This window comes from Fusarium oxysporum, chromosome 7 (assembly GCF_000149955.1).
Source record: "Fusarium oxysporum f. sp. lycopersici 4287 chromosome 7, whole genome shotgun sequence".
NCBI lineage: Eukaryota > Fungi > Ascomycota > Sordariomycetes > Hypocreales > Nectriaceae > Fusarium > Fusarium oxysporum.
Window position 1 is genome coordinate 3,504,494 of NC_030992.1, and position 13,891 is coordinate 3,518,384.

At 49.3% G+C, this 13,891-nt stretch overlaps 6 protein-coding genes across 11 annotated transcripts; 3 read left to right on the forward strand and 3 right to left on the reverse strand.

Moving 5' to 3' along the window:
- Positions 1–7: 7 nt before the first annotated feature.
- FOXG_10527 (uncharacterized protein) lies at positions 8–993 on the reverse strand. The gene is made up of 2 exons (XM_018389911.1): positions 523–993; positions 8–468 (listed from the first exon to the last, which is right to left on the reverse strand). The coding sequence occupies exons 1-2, from the start codon at positions 690–692 to the stop codon at positions 27–29; spliced, it is 612 nt and encodes a 203-aa protein (XP_018248262.1). The 5' UTR covers positions 693–993; the 3' UTR covers positions 8–26.
- Positions 994–1,858: 865 nt separating this feature from the next.
- Positions 1,859–4,325, forward strand: FOXG_10528 (uncharacterized protein). Its single transcript, XM_018389912.1, has 2 exons — positions 1,859–2,736; positions 2,809–4,325. The coding sequence occupies exons 1-2, from the start codon at positions 2,456–2,458 to the stop codon at positions 3,329–3,331; spliced, it is 804 nt and encodes a 267-aa protein (XP_018248263.1). The 5' UTR covers positions 1,859–2,455; the 3' UTR covers positions 3,332–4,325.
- Positions 1,859–8,145, reverse strand: FOXG_10529 (glucose repression regulatory protein TUP1). 6 transcript variants are annotated; one of them, XM_018389917.1, is made up of 6 exons: positions 7,812–8,141; positions 6,725–7,745; positions 5,755–6,666; positions 5,596–5,677; positions 4,586–5,537; positions 3,216–4,535 (listed from the first exon to the last, which is right to left on the reverse strand). In XM_018389917.1, the coding sequence occupies exons 3-6, from the start codon at positions 5,885–5,887 to the stop codon at positions 3,840–3,842; spliced, it is 1,863 nt and encodes a 620-aa protein (XP_018248268.1). In that variant the 5' UTR covers positions 5,888–6,666; positions 6,725–7,745; positions 7,812–8,141; the 3' UTR covers positions 3,216–3,839. The 6 variants fall into 6 exon arrangements, with proteins under 6 accessions (XP_018248269.1, XP_018248265.1, XP_018248268.1 ...); XM_018389916.1 differs by having other exon boundaries at positions 6,725–7,905; positions 7,959–8,131; XM_018389915.1 differs by having other exon boundaries at positions 6,725–8,141.
- Positions 8,146–9,036: 891 nt separating this feature from the next.
- Positions 9,037–11,874, forward strand: FOXG_10530 (C-5 sterol desaturase). Its single transcript, XM_018389919.1, has 2 exons — positions 9,037–9,783; positions 9,829–11,874. Exons 1-2 carry the CDS (start codon positions 9,527–9,529, stop codon positions 10,613–10,615), a joined length of 1,044 nt encoding a protein of 347 aa, XP_018248270.1. The 5' UTR covers positions 9,037–9,526; the 3' UTR covers positions 10,616–11,874.
- On the reverse strand, positions 11,174–11,723 carry FOXG_10531 (uncharacterized protein; the record flags this gene model as incomplete). Its single annotated transcript, XM_018389920.1, has 2 exons — positions 11,174–11,290; positions 11,346–11,723. 2 exons carry the CDS (start codon positions 11,721–11,723, stop codon positions 11,174–11,176), a joined length of 495 nt encoding a protein of 164 aa, XP_018248271.1.
- Positions 11,875–12,251: 377 nt separating the features above from the next.
- Positions 12,252–13,802, forward strand: FOXG_10532 (ribosomal protein L28e). The gene is made up of 5 exons (XM_018389921.1): positions 12,252–12,634; positions 12,746–12,840; positions 12,924–12,947; positions 13,022–13,143; positions 13,228–13,802. The coding sequence occupies exons 1-5, from the start codon at positions 12,577–12,579 to the stop codon at positions 13,406–13,408; spliced, it is 480 nt and encodes a 159-aa protein (XP_018248272.1). The 5' UTR covers positions 12,252–12,576; the 3' UTR covers positions 13,409–13,802.
- The last annotated feature ends 89 nt before the right edge of the window (positions 13,803–13,891 follow it).

Below are 13,891 nucleotides of genomic sequence, written 5' to 3' on the forward strand. Positions count from 1 at the left end.
CCATAGTTTCAAAAAGAGAAGAATTCTCAGAACGAACCATTGCTTCCAACAATTTTCGGGAGCTGCGAGCTGAGGCGGGACGGCGAAGATACTTGATCGGGGGTGCCCCACAAGGGGATGAGCCCAGCTTCCACATCAAGCAGAGGCTTCGTCTCGCCATCACGATGGGGGATCCTCATTGACCTCGGTGAGGACTCAATGGCTGAACTAGACTCGCCGTTCGCATGCGAAGACGAGGCATCAAGATGTTGGCGCAAAAGACCCGATTGTTGTTGCGACGATCCTTGAACATGGCTGCGACTATACTGAAGGTCTTCTGTGTCTTGCTCCGGCGCAAGAACAAAGCTCGGTCGGCGAGGAATAACCTCAGGAAATCCTGCCGCTCGCTGCCAACTCCTGGCGAAAGAACGGAAACTGTTTACACCACCAATGTCTGCGATTGCTGCCAACTGGTAGGTGACGGAAGACCTAAAAGTTATTAGCTACAAAAACCAATTGATGAATTTCATAGATTAGACATACCGCCTTCGCGGCCTCGAAAATCCTTCACCATTTTCTTGGTCGCCAGTTTCGTCGCCTTCGTCGTCCACAAGAGCTTGTTCGCGCTCAAGCATGCTGTCGGTCACGCTTCCCCGAGGTGAAGCTCCCCCTTCGTAGTCATCCCAGCTCGTAGGATTCCGCGCCGGAGACATTGTAATTGTGTATCGCCGCCAACTTCACGTTTGTTTTGGTATGTCCTTCTCGTCGTGTTTCGCGCTGCTTGATTAGATCTAAGCAGGTACTCCGTGGTTCTTAACAATCGTCCTGGACCGCCAAGTTAAGCGTCGGGGTGGCGAAGGCTGCAGAAAAAACTAGAAAGTTGGAAGGATGGTTGCAATCAAGGTCTGCAACGCAACAGCGGACAGGGTCCTGGAGACTCGGCCAAATTGATGAGGTTTCACCAACTGTCGACGAACAGTTTGAAGAGGTGCAAAAAAAGGAATTGAGAGGAAGCAAACAAGCGGACAAGAAAGAGGGCAGACTCGGCTCAGGGTCATATGGCACGCGGCTCAACTTGGACCATAGTGGAAGTGGGCGCGCCAACAGACGAAGGACATGACGCTTATCGCAGCCAAGGATAGTTCAAGAACGCCTGTGCCCTGTGCACACGATAGCCGATGGCCAGCGGCTCCTCGTTTTGGGCTTTGGTTTTGGATTTGAGCTTGTAATTGGGTTGGCAGGGTTGGATGGAACCAGCAGGGGTCAGGTTACTGATACCAAGAACCAGTTCAACCAGGCATGATAAGAGGTTTGACTAAAGATGCTGTCGTCTCAATCTCCAGGACCCTCGATAGCTGCAGTTGAGGGCCACTAGGATGATTAGCCTGTTCTCGAGGGTTGATGGAGGGTCACGTTTAGTAACAGCACCAACTGCCGGAGAATACATATGAATGATAGGACAATGTCCCAAGCGTACAGGCGACAAGCGACCAATGACTGACAAGAATGAGCAACGTCAACACCAAAGGAATCCAAAGGAATGTCTCGCCGTTTCGTAGGACAACAACGTTCAAAGTCTCACTCATGAGCTATCATGACTGACAACTAATGGAATGGCCTAGCCACTAACTTAGCAGCTAGGGTTGGCGGTTGTACCCGCTTGAGTGCAGTCGCAGAGACATCGTCGTTGCACTGAACCCCACCTGTAATTCAACTTCTGTGCAGCTCTAACAGGCTTGACGGGATATGGCTTCGTTTTGGGTATGGGGTGGTGGACGCTTGACGCTCGATGGTGGAGAAATGGGCTAGGGGCTCACGAGACCAGATTCAAGGTAATAACTAATATGTAAGAGACTGTCTGCAAGTCATTGTTTGCGGGCGCAGATGTTGACATGTAATGTAAGGTCATGTCATATTTTGCTGATTGTCGATGTTATTTGAAAGAGGGATAAAGACACAGCATCAATCTTGTTCTGATGTTACATTACGTCCATGCATTGGCAATGCAAACCACAGCAGGAACCAGGTTGAATGCACCTCCCATACACCCAACCCACCAACTGACCTCACCTCACCTTATTCCAACCTACAGCATGCATAACCGACGAGCAACTTCATTTACAGGGCAACAAAACTATGCGCAAGAATAGGATTGATATTCAACCTTGTACAACTGAGAAATGACATCTTTTTAGACTCTTTTTCGCAGAAATCATAATTCGAACGCCGATCAGATCACTACCTACCTATTTATTCCGCGGTGCTACCTTAGTGAACTCAGATCTTTCTTATCTTATCGCAACTAAAAGTTGCTCCAACCTCTAACTTCATCCATCCATCTCTATAACAAATTCAACGTCACTCTCCATAAGATACTCGAAATCATATTAGTGAATCTTTCGGCCGAACCTCGGACTTACGCAATCTCTCTACTAGATCTATTATCAATAATGCTCACACATCATCTACCTCCATCATGACAACTCCTCCCGATGCCGCCCTCTTAGCGACAACCAGCGACTCCCTTGCGCCTCTCATCCCCATCCTCAATGGTTTCGCCCATCGTCACAAGAACCAGCATTCTTCGTCGCACTGGTGGTCCTCCTTCTCTGTGCTGCGCCGCGCAGTCCGTAACCTCGTCAACGACCTAAACTCACGGCCTAAGAAGGTCAAATCTGGCGGTGTCAAGCGTGATGTCTATCCTGCCCTTGCGCGCGCAAAATGGATGATGCGCCATGTCGTCCCTGGCGCCTTTGTGTAGGTCAACGACTTGTTAGCAAGCCTTTCAACGTTGAAGATAGCTAATCGCATGTTTTATTCTACGCACAGTACTTTCTCACAACTTGCAGCTGATAACCAGCATGCGCCTCTCGGACTGCTCCTCCTCTCGGTCCTTGCTCGAACCAACACTCTACTCTCCCAACTCGTCCCTGACCACGACCACAACCCTCCAATCTCGACTAGTACAGAACCAATGCCTTCGGAGCTAAGCAAACATCAGACTTCAGATTTAAAAACGGACGACGCACCTAATGCTGGAGTGGACATGGGCGTAGCCATTTCGCGTGATGAGCTTCTGTCAACTCAGAAGAAAACGAAGCCAGTACCGAAAGCAGACTCCCGCTCGAAAGACCTCAAGCTGAAGGAATATGAGACGCAAACGACACATACAGACACCAAGAAGATTTCGTCCAAAAGTGACACCATGGACAAACCAAAAAAGAAAACGAAGAACAGTGATGAATTGTCTAGTCTCTTCGGCTCTCTTTCATCGAAAAATGGCACTACAGATAAGCCGAAAAAGAAAAAGAAGAAAGGCGACGCATTTTCCAGCCTCTTCGACTCTCTATGACGATGTTATGCCATTTAATATACGTACACAATTCGAGTTAGATACAGCTTCGAATACATATCATGAACAACAACCATGTCAGCAACCACTACAGATACTGCAAACTGTTTCAAGGACTGGTGATTTTCATTATAACACACTGCAAAATTAGAAACAAAAAAGTTGCAAACGAGCAGATATGGCCCACTCTACGTTCATCCTGCTCTCCAAATTCCCCGTATCCCTGTGCGCCTCTTTGGAAGATCATGCTTCGCGCCGTAAGTTGAGCGTATGGAGCTTGATTCCTGTATCCGATATCCAAGTAACAAGAATTTCTGTCGCTCACTCTGTTTAGCCACCACGTGAAAAGCAGAATGCTTCCCCTCAAAGATATCCGTCCCAGTACAACCACCGCCGCCAAGCACATCACTTTTTCTCCGTCGTGTATCAGTTCGCCCTTGTTCGTAACCATGTCATTCTCTAGACACAGCATCTAAAAAGCAACCCATTGAGCCGGTTCCTTGTTTAGTCAGGAATAGGGACGGTAAGACCAGATACGAGCCTTCATGTCGCCAGAGCCAGTGGCAAAGTATCTTCCTTGTGGACTAGGTGCGACGCTGATGACGGAGTTCTTATGTCCCTGCAGCATGAGTTGCGTCGTACCCGTTCTAGGGTCCCAAAACTGGACACCCCGGTCCTTGGAGCCAGAGAGTACCCAGTTGGCCTCGGGGGTGAGAGCAACTGATAAGACAAAATCGCGGTGGCCCTCGAATGTCTTGACACACTTGCCACCCTTGGGGCCAGGCTGGTTTCCTTGACGAGGAGCGCTGAGCTCCCACATCTTGATAGTCCTATCGAGACTGCCAGAAACTAGGTCCTTGCCGCTGGGCGAGAAGGCAACCGAGTAAACACTGTCCTTGTGACCATCAGGTCCTTCCAAACGCTCGACAAGGAAGCCGGAATGGATGTCCCATACACGTACACTCTTGTCGAGCGAGCCTGCAGCTACGAATTGGGTATCGGGAGAGATGGCGACAGTCGTGACGCCATCCTCTATTGTCAGAGTGAGAGTGTTTGTGCCTTGCTCAATATCCCACAGGCGTACAGTTCGATCACCACTGCCCGAGGCAATTGTTCGACCATCACGAGCAAAGTCGAGCGAGTAAATATCTTGCTCGTGACCAGAGAAGTGATTTCGAATGGTTCGAGTTTGGATATCCCATACCTAACCAGTATTAGTAGGTTAAACATTTTTACGTTTCTGACACAACTTACTCGAATCAACTTGTCTTCAGCACCAGTAGCCAGGTAGCGACCATCGGGACTAAAGCAGACACTGCGAATGTAGAGATCGGCGCTCATATCAGAGGCATTATGGTCCTCGAGCACGCAAACCTTTTCACCAGTTTGAACATCAAAGATCTGGGCAGATCGATTGCAACCAGTTGCAACATATTTGCCATCATGACTGAACCTGACGCAGCATACGACACTTTCGTGGTTCAGAGAGTGGACGAGGTCCACATCGAGAACACGCTGGACTTGAGGGTTGAAAATCGCATACCAATCCTGCCCAGTCTTCTTGTTGTGAGGGGCCACAGAGTCAACTTCAAGGTCTCCAAGAGCGTTGCCAACGGCGGGAGCATGTGGGCCTCCCATTCGGCCGTGTTCGGGGGTCGGATGGCTGACTTGAGGGGAGGCTGCACTTCCAGGGTAAGGCACGGGGGTGTTAACCTGGGGAGTAGCAGGTCCGACGGCACCTGGTGGACGACCGATACCCCTTCTACCGGGGCCGGGAGAGGCGGTGCTCTGGGGCTGGGGGCCCATCCCATTGGAAACGGGGCCCGGAGGATAGTTCTGAGAGTAAGGTGCTTGCTGCGCGTTAGGGTGAGGAGGAGGGACGGGAAGTCCAGGAGGCCCTTGGCCCATTTGGTGTTGAGGTCCCAGCGGCTGCTCCTGAGGAGCATGTCCCTGCTGCGTTTGCTGCTGCTGTTGCGCACCCTGAGGCTGGCCCTGCTGACCCTGCTGCTGGCCTGGCTGAGGAGGAACGAGACCTCCCTGGCTACCGCCAGCCATGATGCCACTAAAAAGACCATTGCCAGGAGCGATAGAAGGAGGCTGCTGGGAGGGCGCTGCATGTTGAGGCGGGCCGGGAATGCCAGGCTGGATGCCTCCCTTTCGAGCAGCCTCGAGTTGGTGTCGTAGAGCACTGATCTCATCTTCATACCTGTGATTCGGGAGGTTAGCTGGGATTCGAAATTACTGGCGCGACAAGATCGGCTTACTTCTGCTTGAGGCTGAGATGAGTTTGCTCCATCTGATACACCTTTTCACGAACCAGTTGCATTTCGCTGACTTGCGCGGCAACTAAAGATACACATGTGTTAGCTGGGGTGAAGGAAATAACGCGATATGAGCTATCGCCGTACGAGTAGTAGACATACTCTGATGCTCGTAGTTTTCCGTCGCGCGCATCTGAGTATCAAACTCGACCCTGATCTGTTCGAGCAACTCGTTCAGCCGAGTGGAATTGCCTTGGGGGCCGCCCCCCATGGCGCGATGCGGATACATCGACATTGCGCAAGGCGGGTCTCAGCGATGAGTAGTTCGAGAACGAGGCCCGTTGAGACGAAAGTCAATTGCGGCGAGGTCGACGATAATGAAATTGTTTATCGCGCTACGCTTCGTGTATTCGGCGTCGTCGATGAGTTGGCGCGCGAGGCTGGGTGCCAAGTCAAGACTGGTTGATCAAGGATGTTGGCGTTGGCTACCGACGCAAGGCAATTAATTACAGACGCGAACCAAGGAACGCGAACTGGACAGATGCCCGATAAAATCGAAGCGTGTGGACGCCCTTGATGAGCAAGGGCCAGCTCAGATAGTCGTAGGATATGATATGCGCCGACGGGTTGGCCAGTTGTCGACGTTTCGGGTAAGATGTGATTAATTGTGATGATGTTTTGATGGAAGAGTAAGAGGGAGAAAAAAAGAGAGGCCTGGCCGAGGAGGAAATGGAAGCGAGTGGTGCTGAAGCAAGAACCCGACCTAAAGCATGGACGTAGTGCATGGGTACCTTAGTAGATATCAGCCTCTAGCGGCTAGCCTCCAAGTGGGTCCCCACCCTCTGAGCCAGGTGGGTGCTAGGCGGTCCGGGGCAATCTGCTGGCTCCGTTTGGGCGGGGCTGCCCTGTGGCTGCATTGGTTGGTTTGCTAGAAATACACCTTGCAACGCCTCAAAGCCTCAACGCCTCCCCTTGAAGTCCCCCTTCTTCTGCTTTCTCATTACAGTTTTTGGTTCTTTCGCCTGACGCTGTGACACCCTTTTTTTTTTTTTCTTTCTTTTTTTCGACGACAGTCTAAGACGGGTAGTTAGCGCACGCCCTTTTCCCTCGTGCTCCCCTCCCTGTCACAGACCTATCCTTGGCACTTTGAGATGCCACGCTGCAGCAGAACGAACACTACACTACGCCACAGGTCTCAGAGTGTTTATTGGAAGCGGGATCCTCCAGTCTCACGGGAAACTCGATTGCTGTTGAGGACGTGTGAACGGGCGGGCAAGGAGGGGTTTGTTTGGCTTTAATGCACGGATATTACGTGAATTCCTACTTGCACTATGATTGGTATCGTTCTCGGATCTTTGGCCGAGACTACCACCCTTGCCCTGATCATTGGCTTTGCGGATCGTTCATACAGACATTCTCCATCATAAACTGAGTTTATGACAGTGACGCCGGAAAGTTTATCATGGCGCAGATCATACTGTTGCTAAAGGTTCGAGTTTCTGGAGTCGGTGGGAAGTCAGTTATTGTTGACAGCAACAACTGAAGAACCATGCAAGCTGAAATAAGTTTAGCTCTCTCCTCACAACAACCCTTTCCCACCATGCTGTCCCTTAGCTCCAAGATGCTTCCTCCGAGCCAATTGGGTTACGATGAGTGGACTGTACTCCTGTGTCTAACATCTGCAGACCTTGCTTGCATCTGTGACAATACAACACAGCACAACTGAACACAACAGAGCCGCGCCACCATCAAGTAAAACGGAAGTGACAGGCAAGTCTCGTCGGATTTGACCAGTTTTATGTGACATTCTGTGCGACGTTTAATGGAAGGTGACTGGTGCCACATGCCTCATCCTCTCGCGAATATGATGTATCCGTAGTCATTGTCAGAAATTATGAGTTGCGAGTGGATGATAGAGAACCATGAGGGGCATCAAGATTCATATTTGAATGTTCATTCGTTCTGCTTCGTCGAGTAACGTCACTATATTCGGGCATTTTCGATTCTGGCCAGAAAAGTTGGTGGGCGACACACGACTCACAACGGCTGAGAAAATGGTGATAAGGCTTGAGTATCTGACTCGGGACAGGTTAAGTATCGCGCAGCTGGCCTTTGTCATCATACTCAAACCACCTGCGGGGTGGGTGGGATACCTACTCGCAGAAATCCGATATGTTCGCAGTCAATTCATCATACACACATCTTAGACCGTAACATACCAGATTATCATTCGTGATCTCGGATATGTTTTGTTATCAGTAACAACCTTTCAGCCCACTCACCTCACGTTTGATTTGATGATAAATCGATTGCCTTCTTTCTAGTTTTCGAAAAGGAAAATCTAAGTTAGGTTCCCCGTCACGCACTTAATCATAGATATAAAAATAAAGTTGCCTAACCGAATACAGATGAAAGCCATTGACGTAGAGCAAACTTCTGAGGCAACAGAATTATACGTAGAAGCAGTTCAAAGTTTGGCCCAAAGAATCATGAGCAAAGATATAGGGTAGGGTATCTCATGTAAGGAGCCCAGAAAGCGTGACCCATTGAAACAAGGGCTGTCAAGGCAGTTCAGGAACAGCTATTCCCTCTTATACCCGAAATCCCGTGGGTTAGGGGTCCAAAGTCAGCATCCAATATCAGAAGACGTTAGTTCATATTCGTCCCTGTGTGATATTTCCAGGGTTTCCCCGACGTATTCGTTTCCGTATCTCCACGCTGTATGGACGAATCGACAATGCATTGTCGAACCATGATATTGACTTCAAGTATTCAGATGAAAACGAACAAAGTACAGTACAGATGATGGATAGAATCGCAATGTGGAATATGACATATTGACTGTAAAATTCATCTTATTGCAGTGCTATGAGGCCTCAATTCACAGTAAACCATAGAACCATTGCGCAGTGAACATCACACTACATCGATTCACTCAGTATATCATATTTTCGCAATATCAGTACGATCTCGTGGCGTAGTGTTGCGGTGAGGATGTACTTTAGCAACATCCCCTTTTAAGGCTGAATTAACCAAAGCTGAATCGTTCGATATCTCGTCTTCGTGATATCGGAAAATAAATGGTCCTCGATCCAGAGTGGAACATCAATTCCAACTGTAAAGCCAATTGGTTGATAAGCACTCGGGCTCTGAGAAGCCGGAACAGACCACTTCAGTCAACACAAGAAACGATATTAACCCTTGTTATTTTTTTTTGTGGTTGATGAGGCACTGAAACGTAGCTGAACAGAGCTATTGCTCGCCCGGGCTTGTTCGGAGCTCATCATGCGATTCTCATTCAAAGATGACCGTTACTGGCTCCGGTACTTGACGAATCCCATCTCGAGCATAGGAATTCTCCAATGAGAGCTGTAGAGGTTTCTGTATTCGTATTTACATTCTTGCGAGAATACCATGTTTTGAATACCCTTTCACATGCATACAGCGCATCGATTGACTTCAATGGCAAAGACTCCTTCTTGTTCATCTAAGTCACTAGGAGCTCCTCTTCTCGTACGTCCTACATCATAAGATAAATCTAGAAGCTCTCACTTCCAAGCTCCCCAATTGGCTCAATCGAGCTTTAAAGACCCTTTCCAGAACTCCACTTGTCTCTGCATCCCTGACAGAAACAACGGCCCCGCCTCGCAAGCCGCCGATGGACCCTTGTAGTATCAGACAATGTGATTTCCTTTCCCTTGGTCGATTCATTGATAAAGAAGACGAGGCCCCTTCTGTGAATAGGTTTGATTTTCTAGATCATTGCGTCTTGTAGGGGGTCCTCACTGATTCATTGTTCCGTTTGGTTGACTCTTAACCTGAGTTCGTGGTGTTTCTCTTGGTCACTTACACCAGTCTTCGCCCAGTCACTTATAAGTCCGCTCATTTATCTACCCGCGGCTTTATAACTTTGCAACAAACCCAATTGCCGATCATGGACGTCGTCCTCGAGGTCGTCGATACCTTTATCGCCGATTACGCATACTCCTACTTTCACCCAAAGCCTCCAGCTCCTTATGATTTCCCATCGCCCTCAAACTCGACAGATACGTCGGCCAAGGCCTTCTCAACATGGACTTACAAGCCGGCCACTCAATTCATCACGCTTGAGCCAGCAGAGGAGGCATACATGAGCGCTTGGGATCGTGACAACCCTCTTCGACAAGCTCTGACTCTATATCTTATCACTTGGTCAGTCTTCATCTGAGATTCACGGATTTAGCTAACAAGCTTTAGGATCTTTGGGCTTCTCGTCTACTTCATCGTCGCGACACTCTCATACATCTTCATCTTCGACAAGCGAACATTTGACCACCCTCGCTTCATCAAGAACCAAGTCCGCCTTGAAATCATTGCAGCCAACAAGGCCATGCCCGTCATGGCCATCATCACAGCACCCTTCTTCCTCCTTGAAGTGCGCGGATACGGCAAACTCTACGACACCACCGAAGATGGACCCGGGCTCTGGTACAACTTCTTCCAGTTCCCGCTCTTCCTCCTCTTCACCGACTTCTGCATCTACTGGGCTCATCGCTGGCTTCACCACCGCCTGGTCTACAAGTACCTGCACAAGCTTCACCACAAGTGGATCATGCCTACGCCCTTTGCTAGCCATGCTTTCCACCCTCTCGATGGCTTCACCCAGTCATTGCCATACCACATCTTCCCCTTTATCTTCCCGCTCCAGAAGATGGCATATGTGGCGCTCTTCGTATTCGTGAACCTCTGGTCTGTCATGATTCACGATGGCGAGTATCTCACCAACAACCCCGTTGTCAACGGCGCTGCTTGCCACTCTCTCCACCACTCTCGCTTTGAGGTCAATTACGGCCAGTTCTTCACTGGCTTTGACCGCATGGGTGGCACATATCTCATGCCTGAGCAGTGGATGTTCGAGCGTAATATGAAGATGTCAGAGGGCCGATGGAAGAAGGAGATTGAGAAGGTGGATGAGCTTATTGAAGAGATCGAAGGTAAAGACAACCGCACATACGGTTCGTCTAGCACCAAGAAGACCCAATAGATGTGCTTCTGGTCAGCCCAAGTCCATTACCAATTTCTGGCACACGGGATTTGGTCAGTTTATAGCATTAGGACCAAATCTTGGACATGCTCATCAGCAGAACAGGCACTTGCCGCTGAGCGTCAGTAAATGACACTGCCACTTGACAAGGTTGCCCATCCCCCGGCCTAGCGTCGGACAATTCTTGTATATAGATTTTGACCTTTGTATGGGTATACACTCACTCATGGCGTTTGGCGGAGATCACGATGAGATGATGGATTCATCGATTGCATATTTGGTACTAGCAGATAAGGAAAGTACAATAGCTGACTGGGCAGACAGAGTCTACTCAGTTAATAATCACCATTTCGCATCCCACCTAAACTCCTTGCCTCGCAGATCATAGATGAGTGCAGGCCACTGATATCAAATCCTTTATTGAGCAACCCAACAAACGCTGTCGAAACATAGAGGAAAAAGGAAAACGCATGAAAAACCAGGGAAACCAAAAAGACTTAGGTATAGGAAATTGCATCTGGTGTGCCAACGTAAAAAGTGTTTCGCAAGTCAAGCAATCTATCGCTTTGACGTGGTGTAGTTTCTGAATGATGTCGGAAGCATCGAACTTTGTAGAGTAGGAATAGTAATAATAATTGGGGAGTCGAGTTCGTAGTCGAATATCGTCGTAATGGGCTACGTTGCTCGTCGGGTACTTCGCATGTTCACGCAACTCTTATGAGAAACTCACGAACTTCGGATCTCTCGGTAATCCATCAGCGCCAATACCATTGGCCTTGAATCGGTTCTCCATGTAGACCTTCCTCGCCTGGTCAAAGTTCATCCTTCTCTTCTTCATGATAGCGAGAACCTCAGCCTTTGCCGCATCGTCAAGACCAGCGCGCGAATCGCCTGACTCGACATTTCCAGAGAGATCAAATGTATTGCTGGAAAGACCGGCCTCGATATCGCCGGCGAAACTGTTCGGGAGTCGCGAGTAGATGTAGTCTGCGCCAGGGAGTCTGGGTCGCAGATGTTGAACGTGGGGGATCCAGTGGGCGCGGGTGAAGAAGAGAACTGTGCCGAGGACGAGGGCGAAGAAGGAGATCGAGTAGAGAAGATACGACATGTTGGGCGAGTTTGTATTGAAGAGAAAGATGGTTGGTAGTGGACGTCGATCGATAAATTTATGTGTAGCGCAACGATACGTTCGGGTACAAAGGAGAGGAACGGCCAACTCGCAGGCGTATAAAAGAGAATAGAATTTCAAAGTTGCATGATAAATAGCCCGTCTCTGGTAAAAGACGGACTATGAAAAGTCGCAAGTGCAGAGTTTATTAATCGTGGTTGATATTTCTCGCCCTCCGCAAAGCAAAGCAAGGTCCGGATTTGAATAAGTGCAAGTGGAAGTCCAGCAATAAAAGTGAAAGACGAGCCACGAGCCTCCTTCCCTTTGTCTCAGGAATGAAAGTGCTGACGTGACTCTGTTTGCGAGGCCTCGGGCTCCCTCTCCCAATCAATTAAGCCACGCGTTTATGGCTTGGCACAGCCGCTACAGGAACAAGGACACGCAAGTTGGTTCTGAAGTAGTTTATTGAGAGATAGAGGCATACCATATGCTGTAATATAGATTTCAATCACTGAACCGAGCAATGTGCTCTTATAATAGGAATGAGCTTTGAATGTCTTATTTTATGACATCAGGGGTCGGTCGTATCAACCATTCGCCTCTCAACTCTGTTCCAATGAACCCACTGACACTCTGGCCCAGTCTTTCGATGCTCCCGTCGGCCCCCTTTGGTCCAGTAAAGTCAGCATGGGTGTCTAGCCCTGTTTGGCATGCTAGGCGAGCCCCATAATTTCTCTACGCACAATTCTCGAGCCGACTTTGGTGAATAGTCTTTGGAACTGGATATCTCGACGACGACAACCTCAAGCTTCACTCTCCCCGGTCAATTTTCACGCCAAAACCTCCATTCACAATGTCTACCGCCCAGGAGCTCTCCAACATTTCCTCGGACCTGATCTGGGAGATCGTCCGTGAGTCTCCCTTCGACAAATTTCTCATCTGATATGATATGAATTTTGGCCTACGATATGCGCCTTGATATTGAAGAAGTCAATTACTGAAACGTTTTTGCGATCGCGCAGGTGACAACAACTGCTTCTCCGCCAAGAGCAAGAAGAACGGCGGTGTTCAGTTCTCCCGAGACCCCCTTAACCTGACCAACAAGACTTCTCGCAAGGTATGATTCTGTTCCCGAGTTTTGATACCCTCTTGGATATTTGAGGGGTCATGGTAGATCGTGTGCGCTAACTCACCTCACAGCACGCTGGTTTCGTCAACGACAAGGTACGACCACAACAGCCCTGATGAAGACGTCTCGACTCGATGAACGTACGATGCTAAACAAACCGAATTAACAGGCCCTCGGTATCTCCTCTGGCGAGAAGGGTGCTATTGTTGTCACCTCCAAGAAGGCTCAGCCCAACAAGCCCGCCCAGAACCTTGTCAAGACCTCTTACAGCGGATCCAAGAGCAACCGCAAGTGAGTAATCGACTGCCCATACCGTCGTTGTTATTCGACATGGAGCATTTGTGGAACGGGGCTGACCGTGATTCTTTCGTACAGGACCTACCAGGCTGTTGCCAACCAGGCTGCCAAGAACGGTTACCGTGCTGACCTCCGCTCCGCTGCCGTTGAGCGTGCCTCCGCCCTGAAGAAGTCCAACAAGCCCGTCAAGCCCGAGCCCGAGCAGAAGCTCCGTGGCAACAAGGCCAAGAAGGCCGCCGCCGCCGCTGAGGAGAACTAAGCTGTCTAATACCAAGATAGAAATGTATTGTGAATAAGGCTGGGGCATGAAACTATGGAGGCAAGCTGCATAGCCCACAACTGATGAAAAGGGATCAGTGTGGGAATAGCACATGAACCGAGGTCTCTGGGTCATTCACTGCCGGAGTTAGTGAGCTCAAAATGAATGAATATCTCGCTGACAATATCGTCGGCAACCCAAAATTTGTGTCTCAGAACAAGAAAGTGTATGTTCGTGATTGTACGCTGCAGGTCATGTCAACAACCATTGAGGCTCAACTACTCTTCGATGTACATTCAGTGACGTAGCACAATAAGAGTCTCGGCCAATAATTAAATGCATGATTGACATGGCCGGTCTGGACAAAGTCTGCACTAACCAGTTCTCTGATCATCGGTGGAGGCTCACGATGTTGTCTGGATGTATAAGTGCGAAGCGGTAGAATTCGGGTCATGACTTCGGTACCACGGGATACCGAGGATC